This window comes from Diadema antillarum, unplaced genomic scaffold (genome assembly GCF_040938485.1).
Source record: "Diadema antillarum isolate AM-2024a unplaced genomic scaffold, OU_Dant_1.0 scf00000208, whole genome shotgun sequence".
In the NCBI taxonomy this organism is placed as follows: Eukaryota; Metazoa; Echinodermata; class Echinoidea; order Diadematoida; family Diadematidae; genus Diadema; species Diadema antillarum.
Genome location: NW_027271097.1, coordinates 676607 through 689468, shown reverse-complemented (window position 1 = coordinate 689468; position 12862 = coordinate 676607). Strand labels below are relative to the sequence as shown.

General features: G+C 38.0%; 2 protein-coding genes across 2 annotated transcripts in view; both read right to left on the bottom strand.

Annotated features, from left to right (window-relative positions):
* LOC139724224 (A disintegrin and metalloproteinase with thrombospondin motifs 1-like) overlaps positions 1 to 8784 on the bottom strand; it is a 42655-nt gene extending 33871 nt beyond the window's left edge. Inside the window, exon 1 of the mRNA XM_071635367.1 lies at positions 8776 to 8784. Within this exon, the coding sequence (XP_071491468.1) occupies positions 8776 to 8784 (9 nt within the window). The remainder of the gene's footprint in view (positions 1 to 8775) is intronic.
* Positions 8785 to 11653: 2869 nt separating this feature from the next.
* LOC139724195 (uncharacterized) overlaps positions 11654 to 12862 on the bottom strand; it is a 52081-nt gene continuing 50872 nt past the window's right edge. Inside the window, exon 4 of the mRNA XM_071635340.1 lies at positions 11654 to 12854. Coding sequence (XP_071491441.1) covers positions 12665 to 12854 — 190 coding nt within the window. The 3' untranslated portion in view covers positions 11654 to 12664. The remainder of the gene's footprint in view (positions 12855 to 12862) is intronic.

Here is a 12862-nt window from a genome sequence, read left to right as displayed (position 1 = left end):
CCCCGCCTTACCAGATATCTTCCATCATTATAATAATTTCCTATTCTATCAACCTTGCAAAGTGTGTTTTGTTTTTCTTACCGTTTGTTTAATGTGTACGTATATTTGGTAATTTACTCTTGCATAAACCTTATACAAAACGTATTTCTTACAAATTGCTCAAACAAGGTGAATCGTGAAATGTATGCTGTTAATGTTTTACATTTTGTTGGATGGGAATAAATCAACTAAATTAATTAAATTAACTGATCTGAATTGAACGGAATTGGACTTTCGCAACCTATGAGATATTTATGAATATGTAGGGCCGAACATACAACTGACAAAATGTTGCGATGATCAAAACTCATGAACTATTATCAGTTCAAGGTAAAGAAGAGATAAGAGTATACACTTTTATTGTTTTTTAATAGTATAAGAAAAAAGGAAAAATCTATGCCGTAGGTGAACAGAGCGAGCATCAAATATTGAAACTGATCAGGAAGGAAGATGATCAGGTCACTTAAATGGGTGCATGCCTGGCACAAAGCCCATCTTTTATTTTGGCCATACGACTCTATTCCGCAGTTCTCCACTAGTCCGCGCGTCTATTGTTAGTAACACCTGCTGGACCCCCTCAGTAAACAGACAGCCACTTACCCCAGCATGAGACGACGCAACAAAACAAATGCCGATCGAGTAGAGGACACCGACGAACATTTTCCAAAACAACATCGTTCACAAAAGGACGAGGAAGGGGGAAATAAAGTTGTCCTCAGCCCTCTCCGTGATCCGATGATGGTACAGACAAAAAAAAAAAGTCGATCGTCAGAGAGTTGCGTGCACTCATAAATTAGAAGATCCACCGGGAAGAGAGTTAAGTCCTCAGAGTGTAGGTTATTCCTTGAGCCAGTGAGTAGGTGCTGGCATCCTCTGGAACCAGTGGCGATCCCTGACCTGGACTCAGAGCGAAAACAAAACATAAACTAGCAGACGATACTTGCCTGGCCTCCTGACTGGACGAGCGGTCAGTGATGGACTGATGATCATCCTTCGTCCTTTGTGCGATTTGATGGACAGAAATTGAACACACGACCGGTCCCGTTATGTTTCCTTCCCACTGGTCACTGGTCTTCTCAGTGTTGACGCGAGCCTGCTGGACCGGAAAGTTTGGCACAGGACCCACGGGAGTGGTCGCTCAAACAGACCCTCTTGGGAGTATTGTTTCTGGAAGAAAAGGGGACCCTCCCGAGTTGGTTCGCCGCCTTCAGACCTCGGCTCGTCTTATCCACAGGTCAAGTCACTAACGTCCTGTCCTATTTTACTTACCCTAGTCAACCATTGATGTACTAGGTGAGCTTAGTACCTGCTACAACTACAACTACAACTACAACTACAACTACAACTACCACTATTTAGTTTTCCCAGTCTCACACTCAGATCTTTGTTGCTCCAAAGAGTTTCCAATTTTCTTTGCAAGTACCGTTATCGCTTTAACGCTTTCAGAACCACCCCTTCGTATTAACAACAGGTACACCTCTGAGTAGAGTGCTAGTGATAACTGATAACATAACTGAGATACAGTTACCCAATTATATTGTCACTAAGGACAGACAGTTCCATGTACAATTCTGGAGTGCCTTCCAATTTTTTTTTTTTTTAGTCCTATCAGGTCTGTATAGGGGCCTATCGAGTCAGAGGACCCAGTTCCCGCCACGTAAATGCAATTATCGCCACAAACTAATTAAGTGGGTCAGCTAACGTGCAGTATAACCCATCAAACAACAGATGAACATAATGTATGCCATACATTCATGCAAGTAGTAGGCCTATACACCTAAGTGCCTGTTTTGTCATGTTGACCAGGATTATACACTCTTCGTTAAAAACACTGAAGAATTGTCCACTTTTGTATTTGCTAAAAGTAATAGCGTCACTCAAATACTATATTATGATCTCAACAACCCAAAATTTGTTCTGTGTGTACTGCAGCCTAGGCTGTTCATCCTAATCGAAAACACCAGAGGATCATTCTGGTATGCTTGTTGATGGATCTTTAAGCAATTGACGTAGCAATTCAGGTCTGAGATCGTAGACTATGGCCTTCTCCGAATTACTTGATCACCTAATTTCCATAACAAAAGTACCTCTCCGCCGTCGATTCATTCCCCTGTATCACAACACTCGAAAATTCGAAAACTCGAAAAAGAACGTCATTCTATACTAAAATGTTGTGACTCTCCCGTCTGCATCCTTTGGAACGTTGTGAAGACACGCTCACGCAAGCCCCAACATGTTTCGTGTGAAATAAGAAAGTTTTGATGTTGCACAGACCTGATACGTGGAATGCCGCTCTATGTAACGATTGTAGCCATGTAAAATAGATAAGTAGAAAAGCCGAACCTTCACTTGTTTTGTTTATTTAAAAGAAAATGAGAAAGTTATAAAGGAGTTTTAGACGAAATCGTCATAGCCTTACAAATCTCTCAGGGGGGGGGGGGGGGGGGGGTTCTGTGGTGTAGTGGAAAATACTGTTGACCTTGAAACGGGGGTTCCGAGTTCGACTCCTGCAGAATAAATGCGTGTTGACACATGATGTTATTATTCCTGTATGAGATGAGATGGTATTTATTGGAACAGATATAACGTTTATAAAGGATTGTTTTTTTTTTTTTTGATGTTGCATTGGTTGATCAATAGGTACATGTACTGTTATATATTCAGCTATCATATAATGCGTATAGAATGGATATTTTCTATACGCATTATATGACATGTATGTTGGTGATCATGTGTATATGGGTGCATGAATATAATATGTATAGGAAGTATATGAATATAGATAGATAGAGAGACAGATAGAGGTGTGTACAGGAAAAACAGCATAGTACACTGTGCGACACAGTCCTGTTATATCACGCAGTAAGTGCATAAAGATTTTGCCAGCAATAGTTAATTTTGTTATATATTATATATGTGTATACTGTGTATTTTTGTGTTATGTGCCTATGGCAACACACCATCTACTCTTTACAGGACCCTGGTTCCATGCCTGCCATTGTGATTGTTTGTAAACCAGCTGTAGGAGTTAAAGACCGGCAATGACCACGAGAATGTTCATTGTATTGTACTTTTAAACAATCCTCCACTGACACACTTGCCAGTGCTTGCATGAACACTGGACCCATTTCTTTGTACCATCGGACCCTACTCCTGCCTGACATACCTCTCCAAATATATCACATGATCACTCTCATCCCGCCACAGACAGCCATAATGCAACCCAAGAAACACACACACGTCTGCTTTAAACGGGTAACTACATCATTATGTTTAATAGTTATGATATGTTGTGTAGTTTTGTTTGATGTTTTTTATTGTATGATATGCCTGTATGTAATATATACCCATTATTTTATATTTACTTTATACAGTAATGCATTGTTGAATGTTTTGCAATTGCTAAATTTGTTGCCAAGTGTGCTCCGAAGCTGTTAACTCATGCTGAAATTGTACTCAATGTATTATGTTCATTACTTCATAATATGATCTGTTATGCTCAAAACATCCATTTCATTTCGTATAAACAGACAATAAAGCCGACGAAGACCTGAGGTCGAAAGCTTCTACCAGCATCCTGCGACATCTTCTGTCATCATTATTGTCTCGATTATATATATATATATATATATATATATATATATATATATATGTAAATGTAAATATATATATATATATATATACATATATATATATATATATATATATATATATATATATATATAATGTATATATATATATATATATATATATATATATATATATATATATAAGGTTTTCTGTTTCCAGTTTTCTGTATCCGGGACGAACCCGGGTTCAATTCCCGGCGATTCCCGGCGGAGAACAATTTTTCAACTTGTCCTTCCAAAAAGGTAGGTTCAGTAAGACTAAGAGGGATGGTAATTCAAAGCTAAGCACCATCTTCTCCTTCGTCATATATATATATATATATATATATATATATATACATATATATATATATATATATATACATATATATACATATATATATATACATATATATTAGATATATATTAGATAGATATATATGTTATATCATACATAAATAATTGATATATATATATATATATATATATATATATATATATATATATATATACATGTGTGGATATTGATACAATAATTTTAGCTCTGTTGATATATTCTTGCAACTACATCTCAGGCCTCTTGAAATTCCGTGTTGCTTATTCATTACAACACAAGATAGCTTGCTTCGCTGGATACAGAAAATTCGCATTGCTTTGATTTAAAGAGACGTCAATTTGCATCACTCTGTTCCCTAAAAACATGTGAAAATTCATACCATGACCTTTTTGTTCTAGTCCGATCTACCTGAACTTCTACCATTCTTTCTTTTTTAGTTTACTTTGTCAAAGTTTATCTAAACCTGGGTTAGAAGGGCACCCTAAGATGAGGTTCTTCGCTTTGGAAGAGACACCGTAAGATATCAACACACATTCTTCGTTTTTGTTGTTTTGCTTGAGGATGAGTGTTGGTTTAATAGTTACCTGTACCGGTTAGGTGTTGACTATTAGCGATTTGAGTCATACTTTTTTTTTTATAGCGTGCACTTATAAGGCCTTTTCAGAGATTTCGGAATGCAGGTAATGATCTAGCCAGCTACTTAACACCTTTGTTCTCTAGCCCTATTCAAAATGTAACCTCGGTCGGGACACACGAAAAAAAAAGAAGAAAGGAAGTGTCGTAAACCTCTTTCATGCATGGTGATATATGAGCCTGTGAGTGTGCTTTTACCTTGTGAACTTTCGTCAGGTTTTGGAACAATTTTGCTTGCCTTATAATGCTATAATCATACTCTTAGAATCAAAGGCAGTTGTGTTTGAAATGAACTCTATAGGGTGCCTAGCAATGTCGATCAACAGAATACAGAAATATTAATAGAACATAACAATTACTATGTCCTTTAAGCTGTTAAGTGAGAAATATTTCCCCTTCCCTAATGAAGGAGGAAAGTAAAGTTTTCTATTATCATTCTCGGAAAGCAACATGCGGAATTCTTTTCATATTTCCTTTTATCGTGGCACTGTTGCATTGATAATTTCGATGGAGATTGTGCTCTTTTTTTTTCTTGTGAAGATGTTTGTCAATATGACACCACCAATTACGAAATTCATTACATTGATAACTATGCATATAAAAGTACTTCTATGTCAAATAGTCAGTGTGGTTTGTATGTGTATGTTTTCGAAAGTGATTCATTGATTAAGAAATGTGCCATGCAGAAACAATAAATGAAGAACAAACCTAAATGAAATGAAATGTGGTTCCACCTGCTGTTCAGTTATGGTTACATGTGAGGATGGGTCATGGTGACGGCAACTTTTAGCCCGTATCTGGAGAATGCTGCATGTGATCAATAATATCAGTTTCGTGGAATTGCATCCATTACCACTTTAAAAAATAACACACATTTTTCTAGAGTGTGATTGTTTGCAATGTATGCCCTGAAGTTATGGGTGATTGCTTGAGACAAAACTATTGATTCCATCTTAACGGAAACTGGAACTTACCTCTTGAAAAAGAAAGAAATGAAAGTATAGGGCTACTTTATTCCAGCGAGGATTCATATCAGCATAGGTCACACAACACTTGATATACGGTCACATGTGTCCATTGAATCATGGGAACAGAAAAAAAAGAAAATGGTTTAAAAAACAGACTATCAAACAAGCATTTTCCTTGTAATATCTTCCACAGAGTAATGCAAGTGAATCAATAATCAACTCAATATGCTACATAGGATAAATTTTGACGTAAATCCAGGAAATGAAAATCAACTTTCCAACAATAGGAGAGCAACTGTCTTCTCGACGCAAAAGAACATTTTTGTATAAAGAAGGTCTGCATGAGCAGTCTTTTCAATTAAAAAAAAAGATGAAACTGCTGAGAGTTTTTGACAGAAACAATACCATTACCTTATCCTCTCCCTCTTTCCTTGTGAAGTTTATGCATGCATTTATTACACTATAGTTCCAATTGTACAATGGTATTAGTACCGTAAAGTGGAAAGGAATTGCAGTACCTTATTGTAGAATCAAACTACAGTAAATTACTGTACAACATGGTTGTCAGTACTTTACTGTAAGTATTCCAAATGTACAGTAATGTACTGCCGGAAGGACTTACAGTAAGTTAACGTAAAATCCAACTACTCTTAATTACTGCGCAGCTGCAGGGTTGCTAGTGATTTAATGTAATTTCAACAGTATTTTACTTTAACAGTGTTGTAAAACCGATAATAAAAGTTATATTGAGGAGATTGGTTGTTTGTGCTTATTGACCGTATAAAAAAACAGCTGTACAATTGTATAATTGGAACTGTGGTATACAATTGGAACTCTAGCAGCCTAAATTCACTCACAGACTTTAAATACCCACAGCAGTTTCGCTTTTTTAATTGAAAAGACTGCTTATACATACCTTCTTTGTAGGATGGTTTGTCTTTTGGCTTCCAGAAGACGATTACTCTCCTATTGTCTGACAGGAGATGACAATACCATTTTCAGCTAACTGCAAAAGTTCTGTTACACGAACTTGTAATATTATTTTGTCAAAATTGTAACGAGTTCTGATCGATCTATTAATTTGTGTTTTGTTTTGCAGTCCTCGATCTGTAACTGTTCTTCTCCTCACCGAAGTCTTTTTTTTTCAAAGACAATTAATAAGATTGTCGGATCTGACTTCGAGCTGTAACAGTTCTTCCTCTCACCATTTTTCTTTTCAAGGACAATGAGATTTTCGGATTTCACTTCGGTCCCTGACCTCGGTAGGCTATCAGTGATGCGAGAGGACCATGCTTATAAAAAAAAAAAAAAAAAAAAAAAAAAAAAAACTCCGGATCAGTTAAAAATTAATCTTCAAGAAAAAGTACAAATTAATAATCTTGGCAGTAAGGACGTAATTAAACTTGCGTGAAAATCAAGGAAGCTATATAATATTGTGAATTTTTGCTAAGTTTAACATAACACTTTTGGGATTGTCAATATCAATATGCAAATGTGTGAGTTGATGACGTCATCGCCTCATATCTTGCCATAGTGTTTGAATTCGGATCGTCAATTTTGTTTTGTATTCCATGATCGGAAAAGGTGTGAGGTGATGACATCATCAAATAACTATTTTGCATATTCGTATCTGTTGGGGAACTGTTTTGCAAAAATAAAAAAAAAAAGGTCACGAGTTGTAACTTTCCTATTTTTCAAAAACCATTTTGATCTAATTTTCAATGTTGTGCTTGTAAACTTTTACTCTTCCCTTCAAACTAGTTTTAACTGGTCCGGAATTTCACTTTTAGTAATCGTGGGCTTTATTACAACCTTCGAAGACAGATTCATGAGACACTTTGCACATGTCCTCAAATGATAATAATTATAAATGTTCAAATTAATGGAGGGAATGGTGGTTGTATACTTCTCTAATTCATCTTTAACAGGCTTGGGTTTGTTTTTGTTTTGTTTTGTTTTATTTTATTCTATTTTATTTCATATTATCACGACATGAAGTAGTGTGGTCAATTAATAGGGAGCTTTAGATTTTAGACGCGCGGACGTTCAAAGGAAAAAAACATGATCTGAGCTTGCGCAGTAGCGCGCGTAAAGTCAATCTATTTTTAGCTTGCGTCGCCTGAGTTGTTTACTACGCGTACTGGGCTATTTTCACGTCCGCACAGTTTGCGACGTAGAGAGCTTCTTCATGCACTGATCATATGGGGGCGCGATTTTATTTTTTATTCGTTGCGTCCCAGCGTAATCTAAAGCTACTTTTCCACACGACGCAGGGAGAGGAGAACGTCCAGCGCAAGCGTCGGCTCAAACGTCCGCGCGTCAAAATCTAAAGCTCCCTAATGTTAAATGATATGGTTCCATGTCAACAATCTAGAGATAACTGCCTTCAGTGTTTTGTGTTAGTGCTAATGTAGGTCGATGTTTCATGTAACACATATGGAGAGGTATACACACACTGATGCACACACTTACACACGTGTTAATTATATATTTATGCATTCATTCATTTATTCACTTATTTGTTTATTTTGCTCAATCATGTAAATGTACCATAGAGCGCATAGAGACATATGCACTATTTGTTATGCGCTATAAGCACTGTTATTTATTATTATTATTATTAGTATTACTATTATTATTATTATTGTTATCATTATCATTATTATTACTAGTATTATCATCATCATCATCATCATTATGTATATGTATGCATTGGTATGTATATGTGTGTGAATGTGGGTGCGTGTGCATGTATGTTTTGTGTGTATCATATTATTATCTGTTAACTTTCGTCTCTGACATTATTCATCTAGATTAGGGCTCATAAGATGTGGTTTATGATTTCCAGATATTAGTGAAATATAGTAGTAAATTTCAGATATAAGTTTGGGCAACAAGTAATGATACGGAATTTATGCAGTCTCCTGTTGTAGGGCAGTCCTTGATGACGTCATGGTAATCGACGACTCGTACGATATATACACGAACAACCGCACAATGCATGAAGCGCTATATGCATAGCCGCGAATCAACAGGCTATCAATGTAAGGGGTGTGAGATTTAGGAAAGTAAGAGAATCATTTTTTTAAGGAAAAAACAAAAGAATTGACGATGTGCATTTGTCGTTGAGGAACATATATTTGATAACAACAGGGCATTTGGGAATTCCTCCTTTGCTATTGATTCTTACCAACGCCATATTTGGTCATGTTGTTGTTGTTTCTGTTGCACAATTTTATAATGATAACAATGATAATAATAAGGTCTTATTTACCCAGGGTAGCCTCTTCAGTGTTGCCACTGCTCTACCAGAGGGTCCTGCTATCATTATTACCCCAGCATTGCCAGGTACCCATTTATACCCCTGGGTCGAGAGGGACATAGTGGGTAAAAACATCTTGTCCAAGGACGTAAGCACTGGGTAAGGATTCGAGCTCGGGTCCTCCGATCGCGAGTCAGGAGTCTTATTCACTATGCCACAGCGCCCCCCCCCCCCCCCCCCCCCCCCCCCCCCCCCCCCAAAAAAAAAAAGAAAAAAAAAGAAAAAAAAAAGAAAATGAAATGCAATTAGAAATAATAATGCAACAATATTTAGGAATCATATTGTCTGAAGAAGGTATTCATTAGCAAGTAATGATGAATATACAGGGCCCAGCACAATCTAGTAACTATAGGTTAGTACTAGTTTGCTCATTACAGTATCACACTGGGAGCACCTTGTACGGGTGCAACTTTGCACCTTCAGACTAGTCAGGAGCAAAGTTGCACCTTTAACTGTGGTCACGGGTCTGAAAGGTGCAAAGTTGCACCAGTAAAGATGCTCTCAGTGTGACACTGGTAAAGGTGCAAAGATGAACTTAGTTTTCGTAGAGTGATTATCACAGGAAAAACTTTAACAGATTCATCGCAAATGTAATTTCCATCTCTTCAAATTAGTTTGTCAGCATTCCGAAGAGCTTTATTTTTCTTTCCTTATTACTTTGATATCCATCATCCACGTTGAGCATGGTACAGTACTATCTATCACATGATTTTTCTGTTTGGGAGATACAAAAGAAAAAGTCTTCTTTACCCATGCAGACATTGATAGGGTCCTACTCCTCTCATTTTCTTCGCCTTCCCAACTTTAAAACTCAAATCCCTCTTGAGATATATGTGGCAATAAAATTGCATGTAGTTAAATTACAACTCAAATTGGCCACTTTCACTCATCACAGTGATTAGAGGGCGCCATAGTTTTTCCGTAAACTATTACCGGTATTCGCAGATACCAGTATAAAGTTTTATAATGTGTAAGAGCTTTTGGGAATGTTCGTCACCAGCTCCCAACGTTGAGCTCAATATCATTTTTCTCTATATACTCCCGCCCCCCCCCCCCCCTCCCCTTATTGGCCCGAATTCACGAAGGTGGTACAAATGAAACCATGGTTTAAACCATGGACCAAAAAAAATGGAGCGCCAAGTGTCGCACGGAATATTTCGTTACGAAATTGGCCATTTCGTCGACAAAATGACCGTTTCGTTAACGAAATTATCATTTCGTGGACAAAAATGTTCATCTAGTTACAAGATGTTGTCATTTCGTTACAAAATAATCATTTCATCGACGAAATGACTGATTTCGTAACGAAATATTCCGCGCGACACTTGGCGCTCCATGGTTTTTGTCCATGGTTTAAACCATGGTTTAAACCATGGTTTCATTTGTACCGCCTTCGTGAATTCGGGGCATTATGTTCTGATGTATACATGAAAGTGATGCATGGTATAAATGCGGATGTGAGAAAGTCACACGCAGGGTAGTCTGGTTTCCAGACCCTTTGCCCTATGTAGTCCCTTCCCCAAAATGGGCCCTGTTTTCGACGTTGAGGGCGTCAATTTTCTGTATAGCAAAATAGTACAAGTAGAGGGTCTGGAAGCCAGGATTGAACGCACTTCTGTGATACTTGCAGTGATTATCTGCCTCTTCATTAGCATGATTTCATTGATGAGGAATGTGGAGATGACTCTCTCACTGTCCTTTGACACAACGTATCTCTAAGGGAGGCTTGAGTCTTAAAATTCATTCGTCCATTACTCTAAATCGCCCCACCACCATGTTTGCTCCGAAAACCGTAAAACACTAACACTTTATTATGTTAGCGAACAGACGAAATTTTCCAACCTACAAACGCACACTAGCATGTGTAGGATTATCTAGGCATCACAGTCACACAAACAAACAAAAATCACAGGCGCACACACACGCACACACACACACACACACACACACACACACACACACACGTAAGCGAATATACAGATATCATTACCATTACCATAGCCAGATGTAGATATGCACGCCAGGTGCATGTTAAAGTTTCGACTCAAACAGAAGAGGAAAAGATCCCACATTTTTTTTTTTACTCATGAAATCTAATACATTTATTGTTGCTCTGATTTTAGACACTGTACAAATAAATTATTTCTGTCAGGCTCGCTCAATAATCATTTGACATTGTAGAGAGCTTGGTACATTGCAGGCTCATGATTCATGAGAATAACAGAGGCTGAAAATGAGATGCGGAATAGGGATCATGCTGTACTCTTCCATCTACTAGTACTCCAATTTAGGACAAGGGTGGGGCAAGGGACAAAGTTGAGAGTGTTGGGCAGAATTCTTCCTGACGAACGTCAGTAAACATGCAGGCATAGCTGGGGATAGATAGATAGAGAGATTTTGCTACTTGACACGGCCCAAAGTAGAAGACTTTCTTCAATGGTGTAATTTTGCTCCACACAAAGCGCTAAACGAGAGCTACACAACCTCAGCGCAAATGTTTGTCCAGCTATATGCAGTGACTATAGAGTCGCTTCGGGATGGGGAGGGGAAGAGGGGGGGGGCTGAATGAAATATACAGGAATGCAGCATTTCGTTGCATCTTTGCACTTTGTGTTAGTAGTTTGATGTTCCTCCAACCTTGTAACTTCTTGCTTTGTTCGCTGTATCACCGATATTATTAATGAGCTTAGTAAGTTCCTTGGCTGGCAAAAATCTAACATTCATGAAAACGAGAGAGAGACATCAGTATGCAAGGTTTCGAGGAAGAGAAAGAGGGTATGTTGAATACTAACACTTCAGCTAGAGGGCACACGCCCTCTCTCGTCTGACAGGAGAGAGCTCTGCTGAAAATAGGAGTGCCTCCACTTGATAGACCATGTCACAGGTCCGTGCTAGGCGAATAATAGATTGATTCTCAAGGGGGAAGATACTTGTCTGACTGCTTAGATATTTATGAATGATTAACATGTCGTTTACCCTGGAAAATGTGAAATTAAAATGGAAACAGCGTCGGGTAATGAATAATTGTCCGCAGGATTGGTCCCTGATGGATAATCGTGTAAAAAAATCATGTAGTTTTCAAAACTTCACAGCATATAGTTCCAAGAGATTGGCATTATTCCAACAAATAAGTGAGCGAACAGGAAAAGAATCTAGAAGAAAGTCTAAGAAGTATATACTCCAAACAGGAAGCATGGATGTATTTGCTTTTTATGAAGAGCACTCGTGTAGAACTAACATTCTTAGTGCCCTCCTTACAGATTATTCAAGGAGTATGCTAGAATTGGCTCAAGGCGTTATGTACAAGGCGCTAATAAAAAAGCAGTAGAGATGATTTTAAGCCTATGTAATATACATCAGACATCTACATCATACATCATACATGATTTAAAGGGATCAGACAGAGCAAGGACTAGGGAGTGACGTCACAATACGTTGCAAATGTTAGCACCCAGCATACCCCTACAAAATGTTTAATCTCCATAGCAAAGTCTAAACAGGCTCAACAGTTTTGCGCCAGGATTTCTGCTAGTTATTTTTTTTAACGAATGCTAACTTGATTACAGGCATTTGCTATTATATACAGGTTTAGGATAACGGACTCCAGTCAAAAAAATAAATAAATAAAAAATCTGGAAATAGGGAAAAGTTACAGAATGCTGCAATTGTTTGACCGACGACAAAGAGTTCATTTTGTTTTCTATTGTACTGTGCAAGTTAAAACGCGTGGTTTGCAAATATTTAAAGAGGAATCCCATCAGTTTTCGTCGTCCACCGCACGTTGAGGAAGCACCCTGAAACCCCGCTTCCAGCCGGCTAAACATGAAGCTCCGCTGCAGCCTCCGTTGCTGAACTGGGACGTGGCCCAGGCGGGAGCTCCCCGGGAGTTTATCCTCGGCACGGCTGACTCGAATCCCCGCTTCCAGGCGTACCTACACCTGTCACCACTTTGTGA